Below are 18,528 nucleotides of genomic sequence, written 5' to 3'. Positions count from 1 at the left end.
AAGGTGATGAAGCAACTCATTCTTGATGATGTCTCCAGGCACATCAAGGACAAGAGGCTTATCAGGAGCAGTCACCATGGCTTTACTAAGGGGAAGTCATGTCTGACCACACAGATAGCCTTTGACGAAGGCATAACCAGGTGGATAGATGATGGTAGTGCAGTGGATGTGGTTTATCTAGATTTCAGCAAAGCATTTGATGCTGCCTCCCACATTATCCTTGCAGCTAAACTAAGGAAATGCAGTCTGGATGATCGGGATAGTGAGGCGGATTACAGATAGTAACAAACAGTAGCAAATGGGTTACAGAAAGGAAGTCAGAGAGTTGTGGCCAATGGGGCAGAATCTACTTGGAGGCATGTGTCTAGTGGAGTCCCTCAGGGATCACTACTGAGACCACTACTATTCAACATATTCATCAATGCTGCGGTTTGAGCCTGGCCAATAACAAAGGATCACATGGCCACTCACTCTCCCCTCCCTCATTATGAGATGGCAAGGAGAAAATCTGCTTAGAACCTTGTGGGTCAGGACAAAGACTATAAGGTTTTCACTCAACACTTATGCTCACAGTCAAAACAGATTCAACTTGGGGAAAAAAACAAATTAATTTATCATTAATCAAAACAGGGCAAAGAGAAAACACAATCCCCAGAGCTTAAACACTTCTCCCCCACCCCTCCCTTCTTTCTGGGCCCAAAATACTTTGTTCTCAATATCTCTACCCTCTTCCCCTCAGCAGGACAGGGGGACAAGGGCATGGGGTTTACAGTCTGGACATCACAGGTTGTTCTCTGCTGCTCCTTCCTCCTTAGGAAGGATTCCTTACAGTCTTTCTCTACTCCAACGTGGGGTCCCTCCCATGGGAGAGTCCTTCACAAACCCCTCCAACACGAGTCCCTCCTGCAAGGCACAGTTCCTCAGGACCAAACTACTCCAGTATGGGCAGCCCACAGAACCATGGACTACTTTGGGAACAGTCCCCTCCATGGCTGCAGGAGAAGCATCTCATATTTTACTCTGTGCTCTTCCCAGACTGCATCTCCACAACTTCTCAAACTGCATTCCTCATGGGCAGCAGGTCCACCACACCTGTTGCACCATGCTACATCAGGATCTGCTGCACCATGATCCTCTTCACGGGTGCAGGGGAGAGGCTGCTCTCTCACCACATGATTTAGAGAAATTCTTTTCAGGCTCCTTCTCCCTCTTCTTCCTCACCAGCCTTGGTCTCTATGCTCTGGCATTGCTCTCTTCTGATGTTGTTCCCTCTCTCCACGTGTTGCTTTCTCTCACCTCCCACTCTCCTCTGCCCTGCTCTTAATCACCACATACCTCCCTTTCTCGAGTATGTTAATCACAGAGGCACATATTTTGTTGTTCACCAATGGCCTAAGCTGGGCCAGGCATTTTGGGGCAGGGAGAACTAACTATTCAAGCTACTTACATGAGCCATCCTTGGGGGAGGAGATCCCTTCCCTACAACCAAAAATGCCACCACATCAACCCAGAACAATCAGTGATGACCTGGATAAGGGGAAAAAGTGCACTGTCAGCAGGTTTGCTGATGACACAAAACTGGGTGGAGTGGGTGACACCCCAGAAGGCTGTGCTGCCATTCATAGGGACTTGGACAGGCTGCAGAGTTGGGTAGGGAGAAATTTAATGAAATACAACAAGGGCAAGTGTAGAGTCTTGCATGTGGGAAAGAACAACCCCAGGTACCAGTACAGGTTGGGGACTGAGTTGTTGGAGAACAGCACAGGAGAAAGGGACCTGGGGTGCTGGTGGATGGAAGGATGGTCATGAGCCAGCAATGTGTCCTTGTGGCCAAGAAGGCCAATGGTATCCTGGGGTGCATTAGAAGGGGGGTAGTTAGTAGGTCGAGAGAGGTTCTCCTCCCCCTCTGCTCTGCCCTGGTGAGGCCACATCTGGAATATTGCGTCCAGTTCTGGGCCCCTCAGTTTCAGAAGGACAGGGAACTGCTTGAGAGAGTCCAGCACAGAGCAATCAAGATGATGAAGGGAGTGGAACATCTCCCTTATGAGGAAAGGCTGAGGGAGCTGGGGCTCTTCAGCTTGGAGAAGAGGAGAATGAGGGGTGACCTCTTTATTGTTATATAAATATGTAAAGGGTGAGTGTCAGGAGGATGGGGCCAGGCTCTTCTCAGTGATGTCCAATGACAGGACAAGGGGTAATGGGTGCAAGCCAGAGCATAGGAGTTCCTGTGCAAACATAAGGAAAAGCTTTTTCACTGAGAGATCAACAGAACACTGGAACCTCTGACCAGTGAGGCTGTGGTCTCCTTCTCTAGAGAGAGAAGGAGAGAGAGATTTAAAACCCACCTGGATGTGTGTTTGTGACCTACTTTAAGTGATCTTGCCCTGGCAACGGGGCTGGACTCGATCTCTCAAGGTCCCTTCCAGCCCCTACCATTCTCTTGATTCTGTGTAAAGAAAATAACATTTAAGTCCATGTTATATGCAGAAGACAAATCTTTGCATCAGGCTACAAGGAGCATCTCATTAATGCAGATTACTCCACTAACTCCACTAATTCTTGACAATCTGGCAAAACCAGCAGATGTGCCAGCAGTCCTTCACATTTGCAAATATCTTTCCAGCACTGTGGGCACCAAGCAGTACCAGCAGGTACTCCTCAGGGCTGCATTGCTGCAAATGCTCCCTCTGAACAAAATATTTCACTTACCTTTTGAAATCCCTTGATGGATGAACTCCACTGAGGCTGCAGTCCTTGGGCGCCTTTTTGCTGTTTACCCTGTAGTGTGTTCTCAGCCTGTGGGACTGAGAGCCAGGGAGATCTTCTTTCATAAGCAGAGCAATGACTACTGGGCAGAGATGATAAGGCATATTTTTGGCCAATTTTGTCTCAAATTCAAGCATCTTCCACAGACAAAGATGAAAGTTTCGGCTTAAGAGACACATAAAACTCTTGTCATCTGCTGCCGGTGCCAGGCTTTATGGCAGTGACAGATTTCTCTAGATCCACATCCACACAAGGCATTTATAAGCATGTCCACGCTCCCACTTCCCTCAGCTATCTTTCAGTTGCTGGGGCTGGTTCTGACACAACCACAGAACTTAGCAAGCTATGTATGGTCAAACTGGCTTCACAATACACTGCCCAGGAAAAAATGTCGAGCAGTGATGTCCAGGACTGCTGGTTTGGGCCAGGATAGAGCTACTTCTTTGTCTTGTAATTTTGCTTTCAACTAAGTCTCTCAGTAAGTAGCTGCATTTGCTGAAATTAACAGCAAGTTTCTCAGTCAGTGTCTCCTTGAAGGACTGATAACGCTCAATGTTTACAGTTATGGCTAGAGAATGGTGTGCAGAGCCAAGGACACCGCTCAATTTTCAGGAACATCTTATGCTCTGAAAAGAGAGAGGAAGTAAAAAGGTCATACCTGCAACCCTCCTTTAGGGAGGAATGGACAAGATAAACAACCAAAATTGACCAGAGTATTCCATCCTATATGCTTCATACTTGGTATAAATTTGAGGGTTCATGAGGGTCAAATATCTTGCTTCCTTCAGCCTTCCTCCTTGCCCTTCTACTCCTGTTCCTGTTGGCTTTGGCATCCTGGGAAGATTTCATCCATTTATCTGCCTGTGGTCTAGATCCATGCCATCCTGAATCTGTGTTCCTGCCTCCAGGTCCTGACTGCTGCTGACTCCAGTTCAGCCTGGACTTTTCCAGGGCTGCCCTGCAGCCTCGGTGGTGACGTGGGCATTGAGGGAAATGGGGGAACATGGTATCATTTATCTGTATATTTGTATATATTTAATATTTATTCCTTTTTTACCATTACTCTTTCGTTATAGCTGTGTTTCCAACTCGTAAGTCTCCCTTATTCTCTCTCCTTTCTTTATCAGGGAGGGTAGAGGGACTAATAAAGAGCATCTGTCATCCAGTTAATGGCTGGCCCAGCATTAACATGACAAGTAGATAATTTACCTTCAACACAGAGGTTTTTCTTTTTTAAGTGCATTAGGCTTACAATGATGGGAAAACAACCCTAAGATTGCCCAGAAGGTCATGACCTTTGCTGACTATCTCAATTTGCAGATTCTAGCAGTGTCCAGATTGGGTTTGAAACCTATGTGTGAGTTTTGAGGACTCTTGAAGCCCTGCTCATTTCTAGCTGCTTCCTTCCCTGCAGGTATCAGCTTGCATTGAACAGTTACAGAACTCTTGTAACACTTCCTCTTCTTACACCCACTTCCTCATTACTCTCTGTTTTTCTCTGCCTGCATCAGCAGCTTGCAGACTTACTCCAAGAGCTCTGCAAAACCATCCAGGATATAGGTCAGCACAGGCACAGCATAGCAGAGATAATTTTATTGATGAGTTGAAAGTTGTTTTGAGAGCAGGTAGGGACTTGCTGGTTACTTAAGAAAACCATCACTCTTAAGATGGTAAACATAAGATGATGATGGGAGATCACTTCCAATCCAACATGCTTGAGCAGTTGCAGAAGACACCTGCAGTCACAAAGAGAAGTAAAAATGTCAGAGGTAACAGCTCTAAAATACGTTGGGAAGGGAGGAGAAGATGATCCACATAACTAAAGAACAATAATGGCAAAATTAAGCATCTCAACAAACTGTCGGCCTGCAGATGTGTTTCGCCAGTTGAGGATGGTAATGAGACTTGGACACCAGAGTGCAAAGAGTAGATGTGTTTTACTGGTGATAACTGAATAATACAACCAAATAAGAAAAATACAGAACAAAACACCTAAAGCAGACAGATAGAAAATATACAGGGTAATGCATCAAATTATTAGTACATAAGAGAAGGGACAGTGATTAAGAGAGATCCATCACCACTTGCATACGTTATCATCATCCAGATCCACAGTCACTGGGGAGCCCCAGTTACAGTGAGGATTTGGAGAACCCTTCCCAGAAAGTGGAAAAATCCTACACGGGGTGTCCACCCATAGGTGAGGCATCCAAAGTTGCTGCACGAGGGTCCAGCCTTATATATTAAAAAAACCCCAGCAAGTCAGGATGACTTTGTGTGTCACCTTATGCAGAAACATCTGGTTCATCTCCTGACCACCCATGACCAGGACTAGGCCAGAGTCTATGTTGTGGTTATCAGGGCTTCTTGAACATGCTCTCATGGAAATATCAAGTCAATTATTTTTGATAAGTGATATTTTTAATGATTAATGCAAGGATGTAATTTCAATTACTTTTGTTATTTCCATACAAGGCAACTCTGGCTTGGACCCATTGTCCAGGCCTTAGCACTACCATACAAGAACAGTATTAATCTATAGGTCAACTCTGGCTTGGGCATTGTCCAAGCATTAGCACTACAAGCTGAGCTGCCACAGCCAGAGCAGTAACACAGTTCATCTGCATGAGCTGCTCCACATCTTTGCCATTTAATTATTTATCAAGGTAGGACACTGGATAAAGAATACCCATTGAGTAAGATCCAGGACACCAAGCTCCATAAAATAAGCATTAGAAAACATATTTATTGAATGAGAGTTCAACTGGGATCCATTTATAAAATGGAGGTAATTTTACAAATGTCCTTGACTTTCAGCATCAATGATGACCAACTACCTGAAGAATTCTCTGTGCAATGAATGAAGGTGCTCATTACCAGGCAACATGCAGACACTACTGCTATGACCTTAAGGTTTTGCTTAGCTTTTCCAACATCTAGAGACAGACCTCTTTTTCCATATCTTGGATAATTATGCCAAGTTCTATTAACACTTTCTAAAAATTCAGATTATAAACTCAAATCAACTTGAACAGATTTCCTGGTGTGACATATCAGACTCCCATCAAGCATCTATATGGGCTAAGAAAGACAAAGTCTTTTCAATGTGAAAAAAAAAACCATATTATGACAGTTGATTTAATAAACTTTCTTTCTTTATTAAGACTCTCCTAGATGGATGCAACTGAACAATAAATAATCCTCAGCAATTCCACACTTGAAAATCACCCTTGAAAGCAAACAATTTTTTTTTGTCTCATGGTGGTCGCAGATTGATTGAAATGACTGACTCCTTCCCTTTTGACTTGCTCTGTATCACACCCCACCTCCCAGCTTGTGATAGATAGTGATAGATTCAGGAAACTTTACAGTTCCCAAAAGAATTGTTAATTCTTGGCTACAAAACCACTTCTGAAAACCTCTTCCATGCTTCCCATCAGCCCAGTCTTGCTCACCTACTTTCTCTTGTTTTTGCAAGTTTAAAGTGTATTTAGCACTGGAACAGAGGCTACTTGAATAATTTTCAGAACACTTTTCAGAAATTTAAACAGTAAATTTTTATAGTTGCTGCCTAAACACTGCCCCAATAATAGCTGACCACTTTTGATACTAGCGATAATAGTTTTATTTTTAAAAATCCTTTATAACTCTTTAAGATTGGTGCCAAACTTGGCTCTGGCACCAGTGGTTTGCCAAAGAAGGATTATCCTCTCTCTCTGAAGCAAATCGAATCAGCATAGAGGTACAGCTGTCAGAATGCCAAGTCAAGGACATTAAGCATCTACACTCAATATCTGGCCTTAAGACAAAATGAGCAAAACTATCTTTGGTGTACAGACAGCTATATTAACCTTTCATGGTATGTTTTTCTTTATTACCAGTATTGAAAATAAATCATGAACACAAAGCAACAAGTGAAAAAATCAGACTAACTAATTATTTTGCCCCTGGTCTTTCCTCCTCCCCTTCCCTTCCAAGTTCTCTGTGGATAGAGACCAAAGGGTACGCCATGTAAGAATGTAGATCAAATCATACATTTAAAAAGAATTTTAATTTATGTACAGCAGTTACCATTCAAGAACTTTACACAGTCCCTGCAGTTACATTCTTTGTAAGTCTTCACTTTTCTGTACTGAATCTTCTGGTGGAAAAACAGAAACGAGGGGTGAAATCAAGGAGTAAGGAATGATCTGGCATTAAAAAGTTGAGAATCTGAGCAGTAAACCTCAAAGTCTTATATGAAGTTCCAGAAATAAATGGTGGCAATGTGTATATATTGCAATTTTATTTCATTCTCTCAAACAAAACGTTAGCATGTAGGAAACTGAAAATGACACAATATGATAAAAATAGCAGAGAATGAACTGAGAAGCTAAAAAAAGTAAACCTAAGTGCATGAAAAGTCAACATTCATCAGTGATCATTGTCAGTCTTTGATTGACACTTTATGTTCAATAACTTTTTAAAACAATGAATGAGAAATCATTATGACTATCTAAGAGATTTCAGCACCAGCACTAAGATTTTTACATTCAGTTGATTTGCAGTTGACTTGGTAGCCACTTTTCAATAGTACAGCTTTATCGCAGGTCAGATCACAGTGTTGAGGAAAGCAATGCCTTCCTGGCATTAGGAAAGATCCCTTAAACTACCCTCAGTTTAAGACATCCATTGTACAAAAGCACAGAACCACCACAATATGTTTTTTTTTAAAGAACTTAGTTACCAGTAAGCAAAATAATCTTAGCTTCTGCAGTTCATTTTCAATACTGAAATCTCTGGAAACGGTGCAACTATCAGTAGGACAGGAAATGTCTACAGTAGTCTTCAATTTGATTTTCTGGGAAGAATAAATTTCGCGGTTTGGGGTTACAGAAAACGAGTACATAGAAGCAGCACAAAAACCAGTATCTGTTTCTTTTTCTTTTAAACAGAAATCATGTTAACTGTAGACCAAGGCACAAAACGTTCAGTGCATAATCTGGTACTTCAGTCTTAGATTTTGGACCGCTTACACCCATTCATGCTATTACACTATGCTACTCCTGAACTCTCCTAGAAACATATCAAACATGATTTCTGTCAAGGGTAAACTTCCTTAATGCTCAAAAAGTCCATGTAAAACAGAAAGTTGCATTAACGAAGATGAAACTGCCTCATCTTCTTTTGAGAAAAAAAGTACTTGATAAGCTTACTATGGATTTTTTTTTAATGTCTTCAATAAATGCATGTAGAAAAGTGTCTGTTTTTCTTATATTTATTAAAATAATATTAATAAATGGAGATAGGCAATATTTCCACTGTAATATTCTCTTAGAATGAACTTACATGAACCTATAGAAATAGGAAATGCTTGAATTGGAGAAAAAATTCCCACTTGAAGCCTTTCCAAAGCTGTAAATGCTGTTTCGCTTTGGTGTTCAGCACTCAAGACAGTATGTTATTGAAAGCATTTGTCCTAGGAATGGAGCTGCATCTATTTTTAAGCTGAAACATTAATCTCCAAAAAGTTGTAAGTAAACGTTTCTTCTGGATCAGCACAGATCCCAAAGCAAACATGGCACTGTTACAGCTCAGAAAAATTGCCCGTGCAAAGGAAAAGGGAATAATTTTCTCTGTGTTCTTTGTCCAAAGCACTGCAGATCCAATTCACAGAATTTCGATTCCTTTGGACTGTACCACATTCATAAAAATTATAAAAATAAAAAAGTACAAGCATAAAACCTGAAAATTCTGGAAAAAAGAAAAATATCATCTCTCTTTGAACTGATTCTCAGCTTAATGACTGAAACCAATGGCATACTATTTGCTGTTTTGCAGGGTTTGGGTTCTGTGGAGCTCTGGGTTTTTTTTGGAAGAATACTGGCAGATTAATTAGAAGGGGACATTTACCGTGGTCTGACGCTCCATCATTCTAAGATAACAAGCTGCTGTCCTGTTTCATTAAACAATCAAAAAAGTAGTCTCAGAAAAGAGTGAAGCAATGGATCACAGCAAAAAGGTAAAGAACAACGCACATACACAGATGCATCCTCAGTAATTCAGATGCCTACATTTTTGTTCTCTCACTGAGACATGAGTTAGGTTCACATGGGAGTTTCAGAACCATTATGGAAGTATTAATGAATTTCAAATAGAAAACTGAAAAAAAGATACAAAAGGATTAAGTACCTGGTTCCATTAACATGGTTACTGATAAAAGTTACATTTTCCTCATTATTACACATGCATGTAAGATGAAGAAAAAGAGTAGAAAGTAATAAAAATGTGTCACCTTCCCCCTCCCTCTCATCCCACATCTCTCTGGGCATAAATTAAGCCTTACAAATGAAAAGGCTACTTTGTGACATGCAATTTTTCTTTTAATTAAAAAGCTGGCTGTGTTGTGTTACGTTACAAAAATGTCCACATGCATAAATCTAAAAAAAAACCCCAAATCTACTGCAAAACTACAACATACTAATAATTTACATTTGACTGTTGATTCGCATTATGTAGAAGTCTTAGATTTGGTAAAGCATAGTAACAATGTAGGAAGGCATCTACATCTTCAGCCTCTGGACTGTATTTGCTTTTTAATTTTTCCTATAAAATTGCATGAAGGCTAACTAGAGAGGCTTCCTATCATAAAATTCCAAAATCTTGATAGGTTGTCAATGTCTAGGTCATTCACTTATAAATATTGCCCTTTAAAACCATGCATTTAATTGTTCCATGTTTTGTGAACTGAACTTCTATACACCTGATCTTTTAAATTATTCATGGAAATATCAGATATGATAGGAAGACAAACCTGAGATACATTTGAAGTACAACAGTATTAACTTGCTCACTCCTTCATTAATAAAGAAAACCTCTCTGAAAAGCCTTCCTAAGATTTTCCTTGTTTTTTGTCTTAACAACAAATTTTGAAGCGTGCAATTTTATCTTGACATGAGTAGACTTCAAAGCACTGTGATCTTGTCTGATAGGTGTAGGAATTTCTGCATACTCATTACAGTAACTTTAAGTCTTTTCCATCCTGCTGTAAAGGTCAGAAAAAAAGCTGCAAACTAGGAGGGAAATAACATATCACCAGAGTGATGTGTCTGAAGCTTTTCAGAATAGGTTCTTCCTCCCTCCTTCCAAGTGTCTGTCTCCATTTTCTTCTAACAGCTCACAAAACGTAGTCAGATTTATATCAAGTTAAAGTCACATCAGCTTAGTACTAGTCTCTCTATGCAGTATTCGACTTGCTGAGTTCCTGCCTGATAGCTAAAGAAAGAAAGAAAGATAGAAAAGTTAGCAAGTCAAATAATTGAAAGCAAGAATACACAACTAACCCCTGTTCCAACAGTCTTGAAAAATGAATAACATATACATATGACAACTTCATGTGGCTTCAAACAAGTGTCATTCTCAACCATGGATTACCCTTTTTCCTACTGTACAGATATTTAACATCTTCTTTTTCAGTTCTTCATCTCCAGCAAGTCTACTATCTTACCTGATAACAATCACTACACCACTGATTTTACCCAGGAGCATATGTGTGAGTTCATTTGTTTTTAAAATTTTGTTTAAGAGCAGCCTCAGGGCGCTGCCTTGTTTGCATCATGTTTTCCTAAAAGACTTCAGTATACAGCACAGTCAAAAATGAAGCACAGCAGAAGGAAAAGCATAGCGTTCTCTGTAGCCCAAACCCAGCCAGCTCTTTCTACAACATCAGTTTATGACATCTGATATTTTACCAATAATTGTATCAGTTTAAATACTTTATGTTGGCAGTTTCCACAAAGCAAAAAAAAACCCATGCACACCAAGACAGTAAAACAGAGTTTAATTTACTTTTTGACTGGTGGATGTTTACGATTATTCCTTCTCAATAATTTCTTTAATTCCATTAACTACAGAAGACTACCTAGGAAAATATCTTCAGTTAAAAGAAAAATGAGAATTTTAAGAATTTTTCATTTGACTGTTATGTCACAAACCAAGAAGCACAATCCTAGTCTGAATATACCCAGTTTTGAAATATATACCTCAGCAGCTCTGGATTATTTAAAAATAAACACACCTGCCACTAGCGATACAAGGATAGCTGCAACCAACTCAAATGCAGCATACCTCCCAACACTTTTAAAAGACACTACTTGGTGTCAATGTGCTATTAAAATAAAAATCACAGGAAAGAAAACATACAAGCATATCAATACAAATAGGTCTGGCAAAAATAACTGTATACCACCAGAGTAACAACAAAGCTGCTCTTACCAACTCTCAGGCTAAACCCACAAATTTATGTAGTCATGTACCTGTAGCTACTTACTCTTAAGAGTAACAACAGCACAACAGTAACAACCACAACAGCAGCAGACACATTGATACCTACCATCAATGAGTTCTTCCTTTAATTTCGTTAACTCCTTCCTCATTTCATCTAAAATGTCCTGTGGTGTCAGAGCATAAAAATCAGATCAGTTTTGCAACATGAACAGATTAGTCTCATCACCTGTAATTTCCTGGTGAGAGAAATCCACAAGTCTTCCAACCTTTCACCAATTTTAAACCTTTCTGAAATGCATAACCCAGCCTTTATCTTCCAAGTTAATTCCTCAAATCTAAACCAGCCCTAAAACATTCTTACTGCAGGTACAATGAAGAAAAAAACCTTCCTATAATTCCTATAAGTTGATTCCTGTACAGATTATGAGAGGGTTAGATGATTGCACTAATGTTAGATGATTGCACCAATTACTAATGTAATTGGTAAAGAAATTTTAAAAACCCCAACCAAACACACCCCCAAACATACAAAAAACCCAACAACAACCCCAAACCAAGCAAAAACCCCACAACATAAGAACCTTGGCACATTCCTTTAAAATAAGAGAGCCTTGCTATAGATGAAATGTGATGTGGAATGCCAAAAAAAAAGTAGCTAACTAAAAACTTCTAGCCAAAGAAAATATTAAAAGGGAAAAAAAAGGTGGGACATCAATTTATTAAGGTACTCTCAGTTGACAAGTGGAATTTGAGGGAACGAAGGTGACAGAGTGGAATGCCATCCTCCACCTGCTGTTTTCTCCATCCTTTCATCTAAAGTGATTTTAACTGGTTGTTTCATGACAATGTTTTTACAAGCAGAGTGGGAGGTAGTGTCTGTTTCTGCAGAGGAGACTGTCACCTTCTGGCCAGATCTGTAGTCAGCAGGAAATAAATCCACAAGATTCCAGATGTTTCTTTTTCAGCTTTGAGTTAGCATCGTGTTCGCAATGAGTGTGCAGTTAATTACGCTAGTGTGCTCTAGACTTGTTGAGTCCTTTACAAGCTGCTGGTGGAAGACACACATGGACACACCTTCCCTGCGTGAAATCATTCCTGGTGTAAGAGCATGTACTAAGCTGCCAAGGTAGGTCTCCTCATTTGCCAAGTCTTAGCTGAGACTTTTGGACAAGCAGCCTGGAGCAGAAGAGTGGCCACCAATTGCTGGGAAGGGCTGTAGCAAGAAAGAGCTTCCCATATGTGCAGTAGAAAGAGTGTGAGACTATTTGTCCTCCAGAGAAAAGAATCTTAACAGAGGCAGCATGCTGGGAACTTGGGAGTGCTGTGCTTTATGGGATGACAGAATCCCCATTCTCTGTATGTCTTCAACTTGAAAGAGCCACAGAGAGGACAAAAAAAAAAATCACTCCAGAAAAAAAAGGAAAAAAAACCCAACAACCCCCAGAGTCAGACCTCTATTATCAACAGCATTTCATGGAAGCTGTTAGCAAGAGAACTGCAAATCCTAGGGAGATGATAAAATGGGAGTATCCCTTGAACTAGATTCTAGAACAACCCCCCATGGCCCACTGACTGAGCCAGAACCCACTCTAGAACAAACACAGAAATGGGCACCCTATATAGATCCAGTGGCCAACCTCGATCCTGATCTAGAACCATTCGACAAGTGGGAACTCACTTTAAAACCTCCCTAGTGACTCAAGGACCAGACCATCAATACAAACACCACTCAAGGAAGATCCCTCAACTCCAACTCCACAATTCACACCCCCTCTAAAAAACACTGCCATCAACACCACCACTATAGCCCTACAAAACAATCACCCTGTGAACTTTTGAAGTCTGGAAACCACCCGCAGTACAACTTACCACTGCTCTACAGATCCCTCAATGTAGAGCCCCCAGACAACTGCATGCATATCACTTTCCCCATCTCATATGCAGGGATCTGACTTTAGCAGAGCCTGGAAAAGAGGCAGGTCACACCCACAACTGCAGCTCAGCACCATCTCAACATGCTCCACTGCTGGCTTCCACCAGCTCAGCATGGACACGTGGCTAAAAAACAGTACCAAGACCTGAAACATAACTCCCCATACCAGAAAGTTCAGAATGGTCCTGAGAAAGCTCACTACTGCTTTTGCCCAAGCCTCACTCAGCAAGCCACCAAGCAGGCCAGCTACCCCCACTGTATCACCCCTCTTCAAGCCTGTTGCCTGCACTAGGAATACCATGCTGAAATACTGCTCACCCATGGGAATCAGGCTTCCCTGCTGTACATTAGCCTCACTGTTCCCAAAGGCCCTACAAGTTACATCATGAAGTAACAGGGCAAAACTATGCAATAGGGCTCTTGCACATGGACAACACCAGAAGTGTTAAAAAAGTCTACTGGGGTCAGCATCAGCCCAATGCCCCAGCAACAACTGCTCTCAAAAGGATATCTGCACAGAAAGCACTTACCAGTGACAGCAAAGATTACCATCTTAGGGCCACCTTAAAAACAGGAGACTTCTCAGCAGTCAGAGGAACACAACCTTACACCCACTTGCTCTTCTAGGGGCTCCTATGAGTGTGGAACATCTACTCAGTCTATAGATGACTAATGCTTTTATCTGATTGCTCCCATCTTCAGACAGGTCACAAGAGATCCCTTGCCAAAACTCTGGTTGGTCAGGTCCATCTGTTAGGCAAGTGTATTTGACAAAGACTTGCCACCCACACGTAACTGTTACCAAAACATTTCCAAAGAATCCCACATCATCTTCTCCTGATCTAACAACAGGCAGTTGCCACCTTCTTCCCAACATGACTTTCTTCTGCTCTTAGCCAGGATATCTACATCACTGGATGTTCTTTCACTACTGTGGGTGCTCACATCAGACACAAAACATGGTGATTCTTGTTCTGATAGAACTACTCCGAGGGCTCGTTATTTGCTTGTTTACTTGTTTGGGTGGAGAGGAGAAAAGAAGGAAAGGTTTTCCAGGCAAGCCAGTTCCACCCATAGTATCAACAGCATCTTGTGTGTGCTGTCTAATGAAAAAGCAGAACATGACTCTGAAAGAAAGTAAGGTGATGGCTGTGTAAGCCACCATCCTACAGTTACAGCTCCTAAAACACACTGTAACACACCTGGGGAAAAATAATGACTAATAATTAAAAAATCATTATTTAAGTTTGAAACCAGTTAGCAAGGCAGTTAAAAACTGGTATTGGAGAGTTTCAAATTCTTGGTCAAGTTTTCTGTTCCAAGCATTGTACACATACCTGCTTCAATCTGTCATAGTCTAGAACTTCTGACTGTACTCCATTGGCACTGGGTTGCCCAGTTGCTGTAGATTTTGGTCTGCAGTACAAAAAATACATCCATTAATTACTGGTTGCTCATTATTACAGGATACACAAGACCTTCCCTTAAACTTGCTAACATTCATTAAAAACATAGTAAAGAACCAGAATGAAAAAAATGTTGGGGAGAGGGAAAATCAGGCAGACCCAAAATACTACGCAAAATAGAAAGCAACAACCAAGAACATTTTCCACATACTGGAAATACTATATTAATAAGAATTATTAGGTAAAAAAAAGAACTTTATTAACTAGCAGACAAATTTCAATGTCCATGGTTTTCTGACTTTTTCATAATAAGCATGAAAAGTTCAAGTCCTTCAAATGTCAAATATTTTCCCTACTTCCTTTTCATCTGCTTGCTTATTTAAAAAAAGGCTTTTTCAAAGAAATATTCCCATTAACTACTGACTACATGTTAATATTGCACCTGTATGAACGCTGTGTGAAGCAGATTTTCAACATTTAACAGGACAAATTGGGCAACCTTATATATCTTCCTTTCAAATGAAATTATTCCATCAATTGCTTTCTAAAACTACTGAAAGCAAATGCTATAACAGCAGCAAAATTTTAAGATAGTACTTGAGAGGAAGTTCTGGTGTTTTGTACTACGTCATGTTCAATGTTTGCTTACATAGTACTTTCCTAAGACATTGAAACCCTGCTTACCAATATTATCTTGCATTTTTAACATACTTTCCAGAAGAAGGAGGTTTTCTACCTTCTTGCTTCTCTTTTCTGATGTCTTGTGTTCATAAAATGTCTCAGACTCATGTACTTACTGTGCTTCCACAGGGCCTTGCACATGAGCAGAGACAGAACCTAGATGCTATGAGCAGAAATACAGAAATGGTTCTCCAAAGCAGGGAGAGAGGAATAGGTGGAGTGGGACAAAGAGGGAGGAATGTTCATCTGCGCTCAATTACTTTTTAAAACTTAGCTACCATTCCCTCTACAGTACTCTATAAAATGTTAAGCCAGAAGAATTTGATAAAATTACTGACAGTTCATGTCAAGGTTTCCCCGGTGTTTAGAGTTATCACAGTATGCCATAACTGAGGAAGGAAAGGATATTAGTAGACTAAGATGGGTGTATTTCATTGTCCCTGTATGTGGACATATGACACCACTGAACAAGAAAGCCTGGCCTAAACTCATTGTTTCACAGCAAAATTCTTATACAGAAGGAACTAATATTTTTTTTTCTGGATTCACTACCCTATTTATTAGGATGGAAAGTGGCCAGGAAAAAAAAAAGGCAAGCCAGCAGGAAAGGCACGGTTCTGCACTTCATCTTCTCACAAATACATATAACATTTTTATTATATATGTATAAAAATGTTTATTTACTTATTTTCAGAATAAAGCAGAATGTTTGAGGGACACAAGCAGCACATCCATTGCTTTTTTTTTTTCCATTTTATTTATGTATTTTTAGTTTAGCTAGCACAGAAAAGCTGAAGAAGAAAAAGAATAATAAATGAAGCCAATAATCCCAGTGCAGGTGGATTTGGTCACTTTTTAAAATGCTTCATAATTATTTATATGTACTGACAAGTTTAGTTCAGTGGCACACATTTAGGAAAAAACTGCCAGCAGTTAACCACACAATACACAGTCAACAGAAGGGAATGGGTAACTGCCCCTTTGCTGCTAAACTTTGCGTCAAATCAGAGAAGTGTAGGAACACCCAGTGATTTTACATCAGCTTAGCTGTTCACTTGAGATCACAATACTCAATTGTTGCATCTGCAGCTAGTTAAATTAAATTTAAATGCAAGAGAGAAAGCCCTAACATTATTATTGCTTGAAACACAGAAAAATTAATACATGATCCACCAGTAAGTAAGACAAAAGATTAAATATTCAGTAACTTGAGAGAGGAAGAAGACAGAAAATAGAATTCATCTGGAAACACAGTGTGTGCTACTGCTATGAAGACAATCACCGTTTGGGATCTTTTATAGAACCCTTTAGATATCAATAGTGCTTAGTGCATTATGAAAAAATTCCTTTATCAAAAACATTCATCAATATGAGATCTTTGGCAACTGCTGCTTCATCACATATCTGATATGTAAAGTGTCTGCAGTTTACATCTCAGACTGTGAACACTGACTTACTCCAAGCAGAATGGCATCAGTTTTTTAGGTTCTCCATAATTTCTCATTATTTCCCCTGACTATTGCTTTGTTCTCATACACTACAGCATTTACCCAGTGTGACCAGAAAAAGAATTAATGTCTTCTCAAATGCAACTCCTGGCAGTTGATAATAGATACCTTGATAATACATACAATTGATACAGTTGATAATAGATGCCTTGATGCCCAAACAAGAATATACTTTAACATTTTAATAAACTTATTTACAGCTTTAATATTTTAATGAATGGCTTTAGAGAAGAGCTCTCCACAGACTACCTCATATTTGTTTTATTTCATATCTTTAGAATAATGACAGGTCTATCAATCATATACTACATATACCCCAGCAACCTGTCAAAAACCTCAACATGTTTATAAACCCTACCATTCAGTCTTAAGAATATGTCCCATATTTGCTTTCTGAAATGCAAAACACTCTTTGCTCAAATATAAAAGTGACTCGTACACTAGATAATTTCTAATCTCAGGCAAATCTAGCTGTCTTTCCTCCCCCCAGATTATACGATTTTTCCTTCTTTAACTTGCTCAGAAGAAAGATTAATGGTGAATCCACTTGCCATTAAGAAAAAATATTACCTATGGAAATTTACTGAATAAATCACCCCACTATTCAGTCTTTAGATGGCTAAAGAGCTCTCCCATGGGGTTTTTCATAGCATTGCCTGCTAGGCAATCTCAGTAGTCCCTAAAACCTTAAATCAAGCATGCAAGAAGATTTTATTCATGCCAACATGCAGAATACATCACCCAAGATGAGCAGCTAAAAGGGAAACTTTTTGTGCAAAAGATTAAACAGATACCACAATGAGGGCCTTCATGAAAAATAAAGCTGGAATTTGACTCAGTAATTCTGAAGGGCTCTGTAACAAGTTCACAGATGAGCTCAAAAAACCCAAAGCTTTTTAATAGCTGTATGAGTACCATTAGTGAGTAAAATTGATTTCTTTCTGATTTTTAAGTCAGGCAAAATCTATTTGTTATCTTCACCTAATTAGCAAAAATCAGATGTGAAAATTCTTCTGGAAAATTAATTTCTATTCCCATGTATCTAAATTTACATTTTTTAAAACTGCTTTTCAAAACACTGTAAATGGTTCACCAAATCCTGACCTATCCAACAGGAATCGGTACCTCCACAGGTGGCAACTGCCAGTATTTATTATGAAATCATAGCTGCTTCCTAAGACATCTCACTTTATCCCTGACACCAATTGCCTTTAGTCCAAATTTTTAGTCCAAAAATAAACTCATCTCAATAAACAAAATGTGAAGAGAAACCTGGTCATGCCTGTGGTGATTATTAATATGAGTACAAAAAGTTCAACCCTGCACTGGTCAAATCGTTATTACAAAGTCTCAAACCCCAACAGGATGATACCTGTTCAATGAATCATGGAACATGTTTTCAGAAGAAAGCAGATTTTTCCATGGAGATTCCCATCTATGAAGGGGAGATACACTACCTTAACAAGCTATAATAGGTCTTAATTTTGTTCAGTTTTAGCACCTATAATACCATGGGGTTTCACTAGTTATGTTCCAAGAGTTCTGTGTGAATGTTTCAGGAACTACCAAAAGCACATTGCTTAAGTCTTTTCAAAGTGTGTTATATAAGAAAAGAAAGGTTTGATTTTTAAACAGGATACTGGTCAGTTTAAAATACTAAGAATGTTCATTCTGCATAACAACTCCTTAATTTTCCACCTGTTTGGGCACTCTGAAATTTTGTTTACTTGCTAGTTTGTTATGTATGCTTTATTTAATCCTTGTAAATTACTCACATCCTACCTGCAGAGGTCAGAAGCAGGCTGTCAAGCCTTAACAAGTGAAAGATACCCCCTTTTGTCAAACATGGTATGAGTGTTTCAAATAGCTGCAGCCTTTGATTAACTCACTCAAAGACAGTTACTTTAACAAGCTGCTTGCTGAGATGGGCTTGGCAACTGTAGAGAATTTAGCAAAATGCAAGGATATT

General features: G+C 39.6%; 1 protein-coding gene across 7 annotated transcripts in view; it reads right to left on the bottom strand.

Annotated features, from left to right (window-relative positions):
- Positions 1-5,903: 5,903 nt before the first annotated feature.
- Positions 5,904-18,528, bottom strand: part of ENAH (ENAH actin regulator) — a 135,905-nt gene continuing 123,280 nt past the window's right edge. For all 7 annotated transcript variants that reach the window (XM_030448787.1, XM_030448792.1, XM_030448794.1 and 4 more), the window contains 3 exons: positions 14,302-14,380; positions 11,138-11,195; positions 5,904-10,020 (listed from right to left, as the gene is read on the bottom strand). In XM_030448787.1, the coding sequence (XP_030304647.1) occupies positions 9,983-10,020; positions 11,138-11,195; positions 14,302-14,380 (175 nt within the window). In that variant the 3' untranslated portion in view covers positions 5,904-9,982. The remainder of the gene's footprint in view (positions 10,021-11,137; positions 11,196-14,301; positions 14,381-18,528) is intronic.

The sequence above is a fragment of the Calypte anna genome, chromosome 3 (assembly GCF_003957555.1).
Source record: "Calypte anna isolate BGI_N300 chromosome 3, bCalAnn1_v1.p, whole genome shotgun sequence".
Lineage (NCBI taxonomy): Eukaryota > Metazoa > Chordata > Aves > Apodiformes > Trochilidae > Calypte > Calypte anna.
The sequence above is the reverse complement of the archived record's forward strand: the minus strand, read 5'-3'. Positions and strand labels throughout refer to the sequence as shown.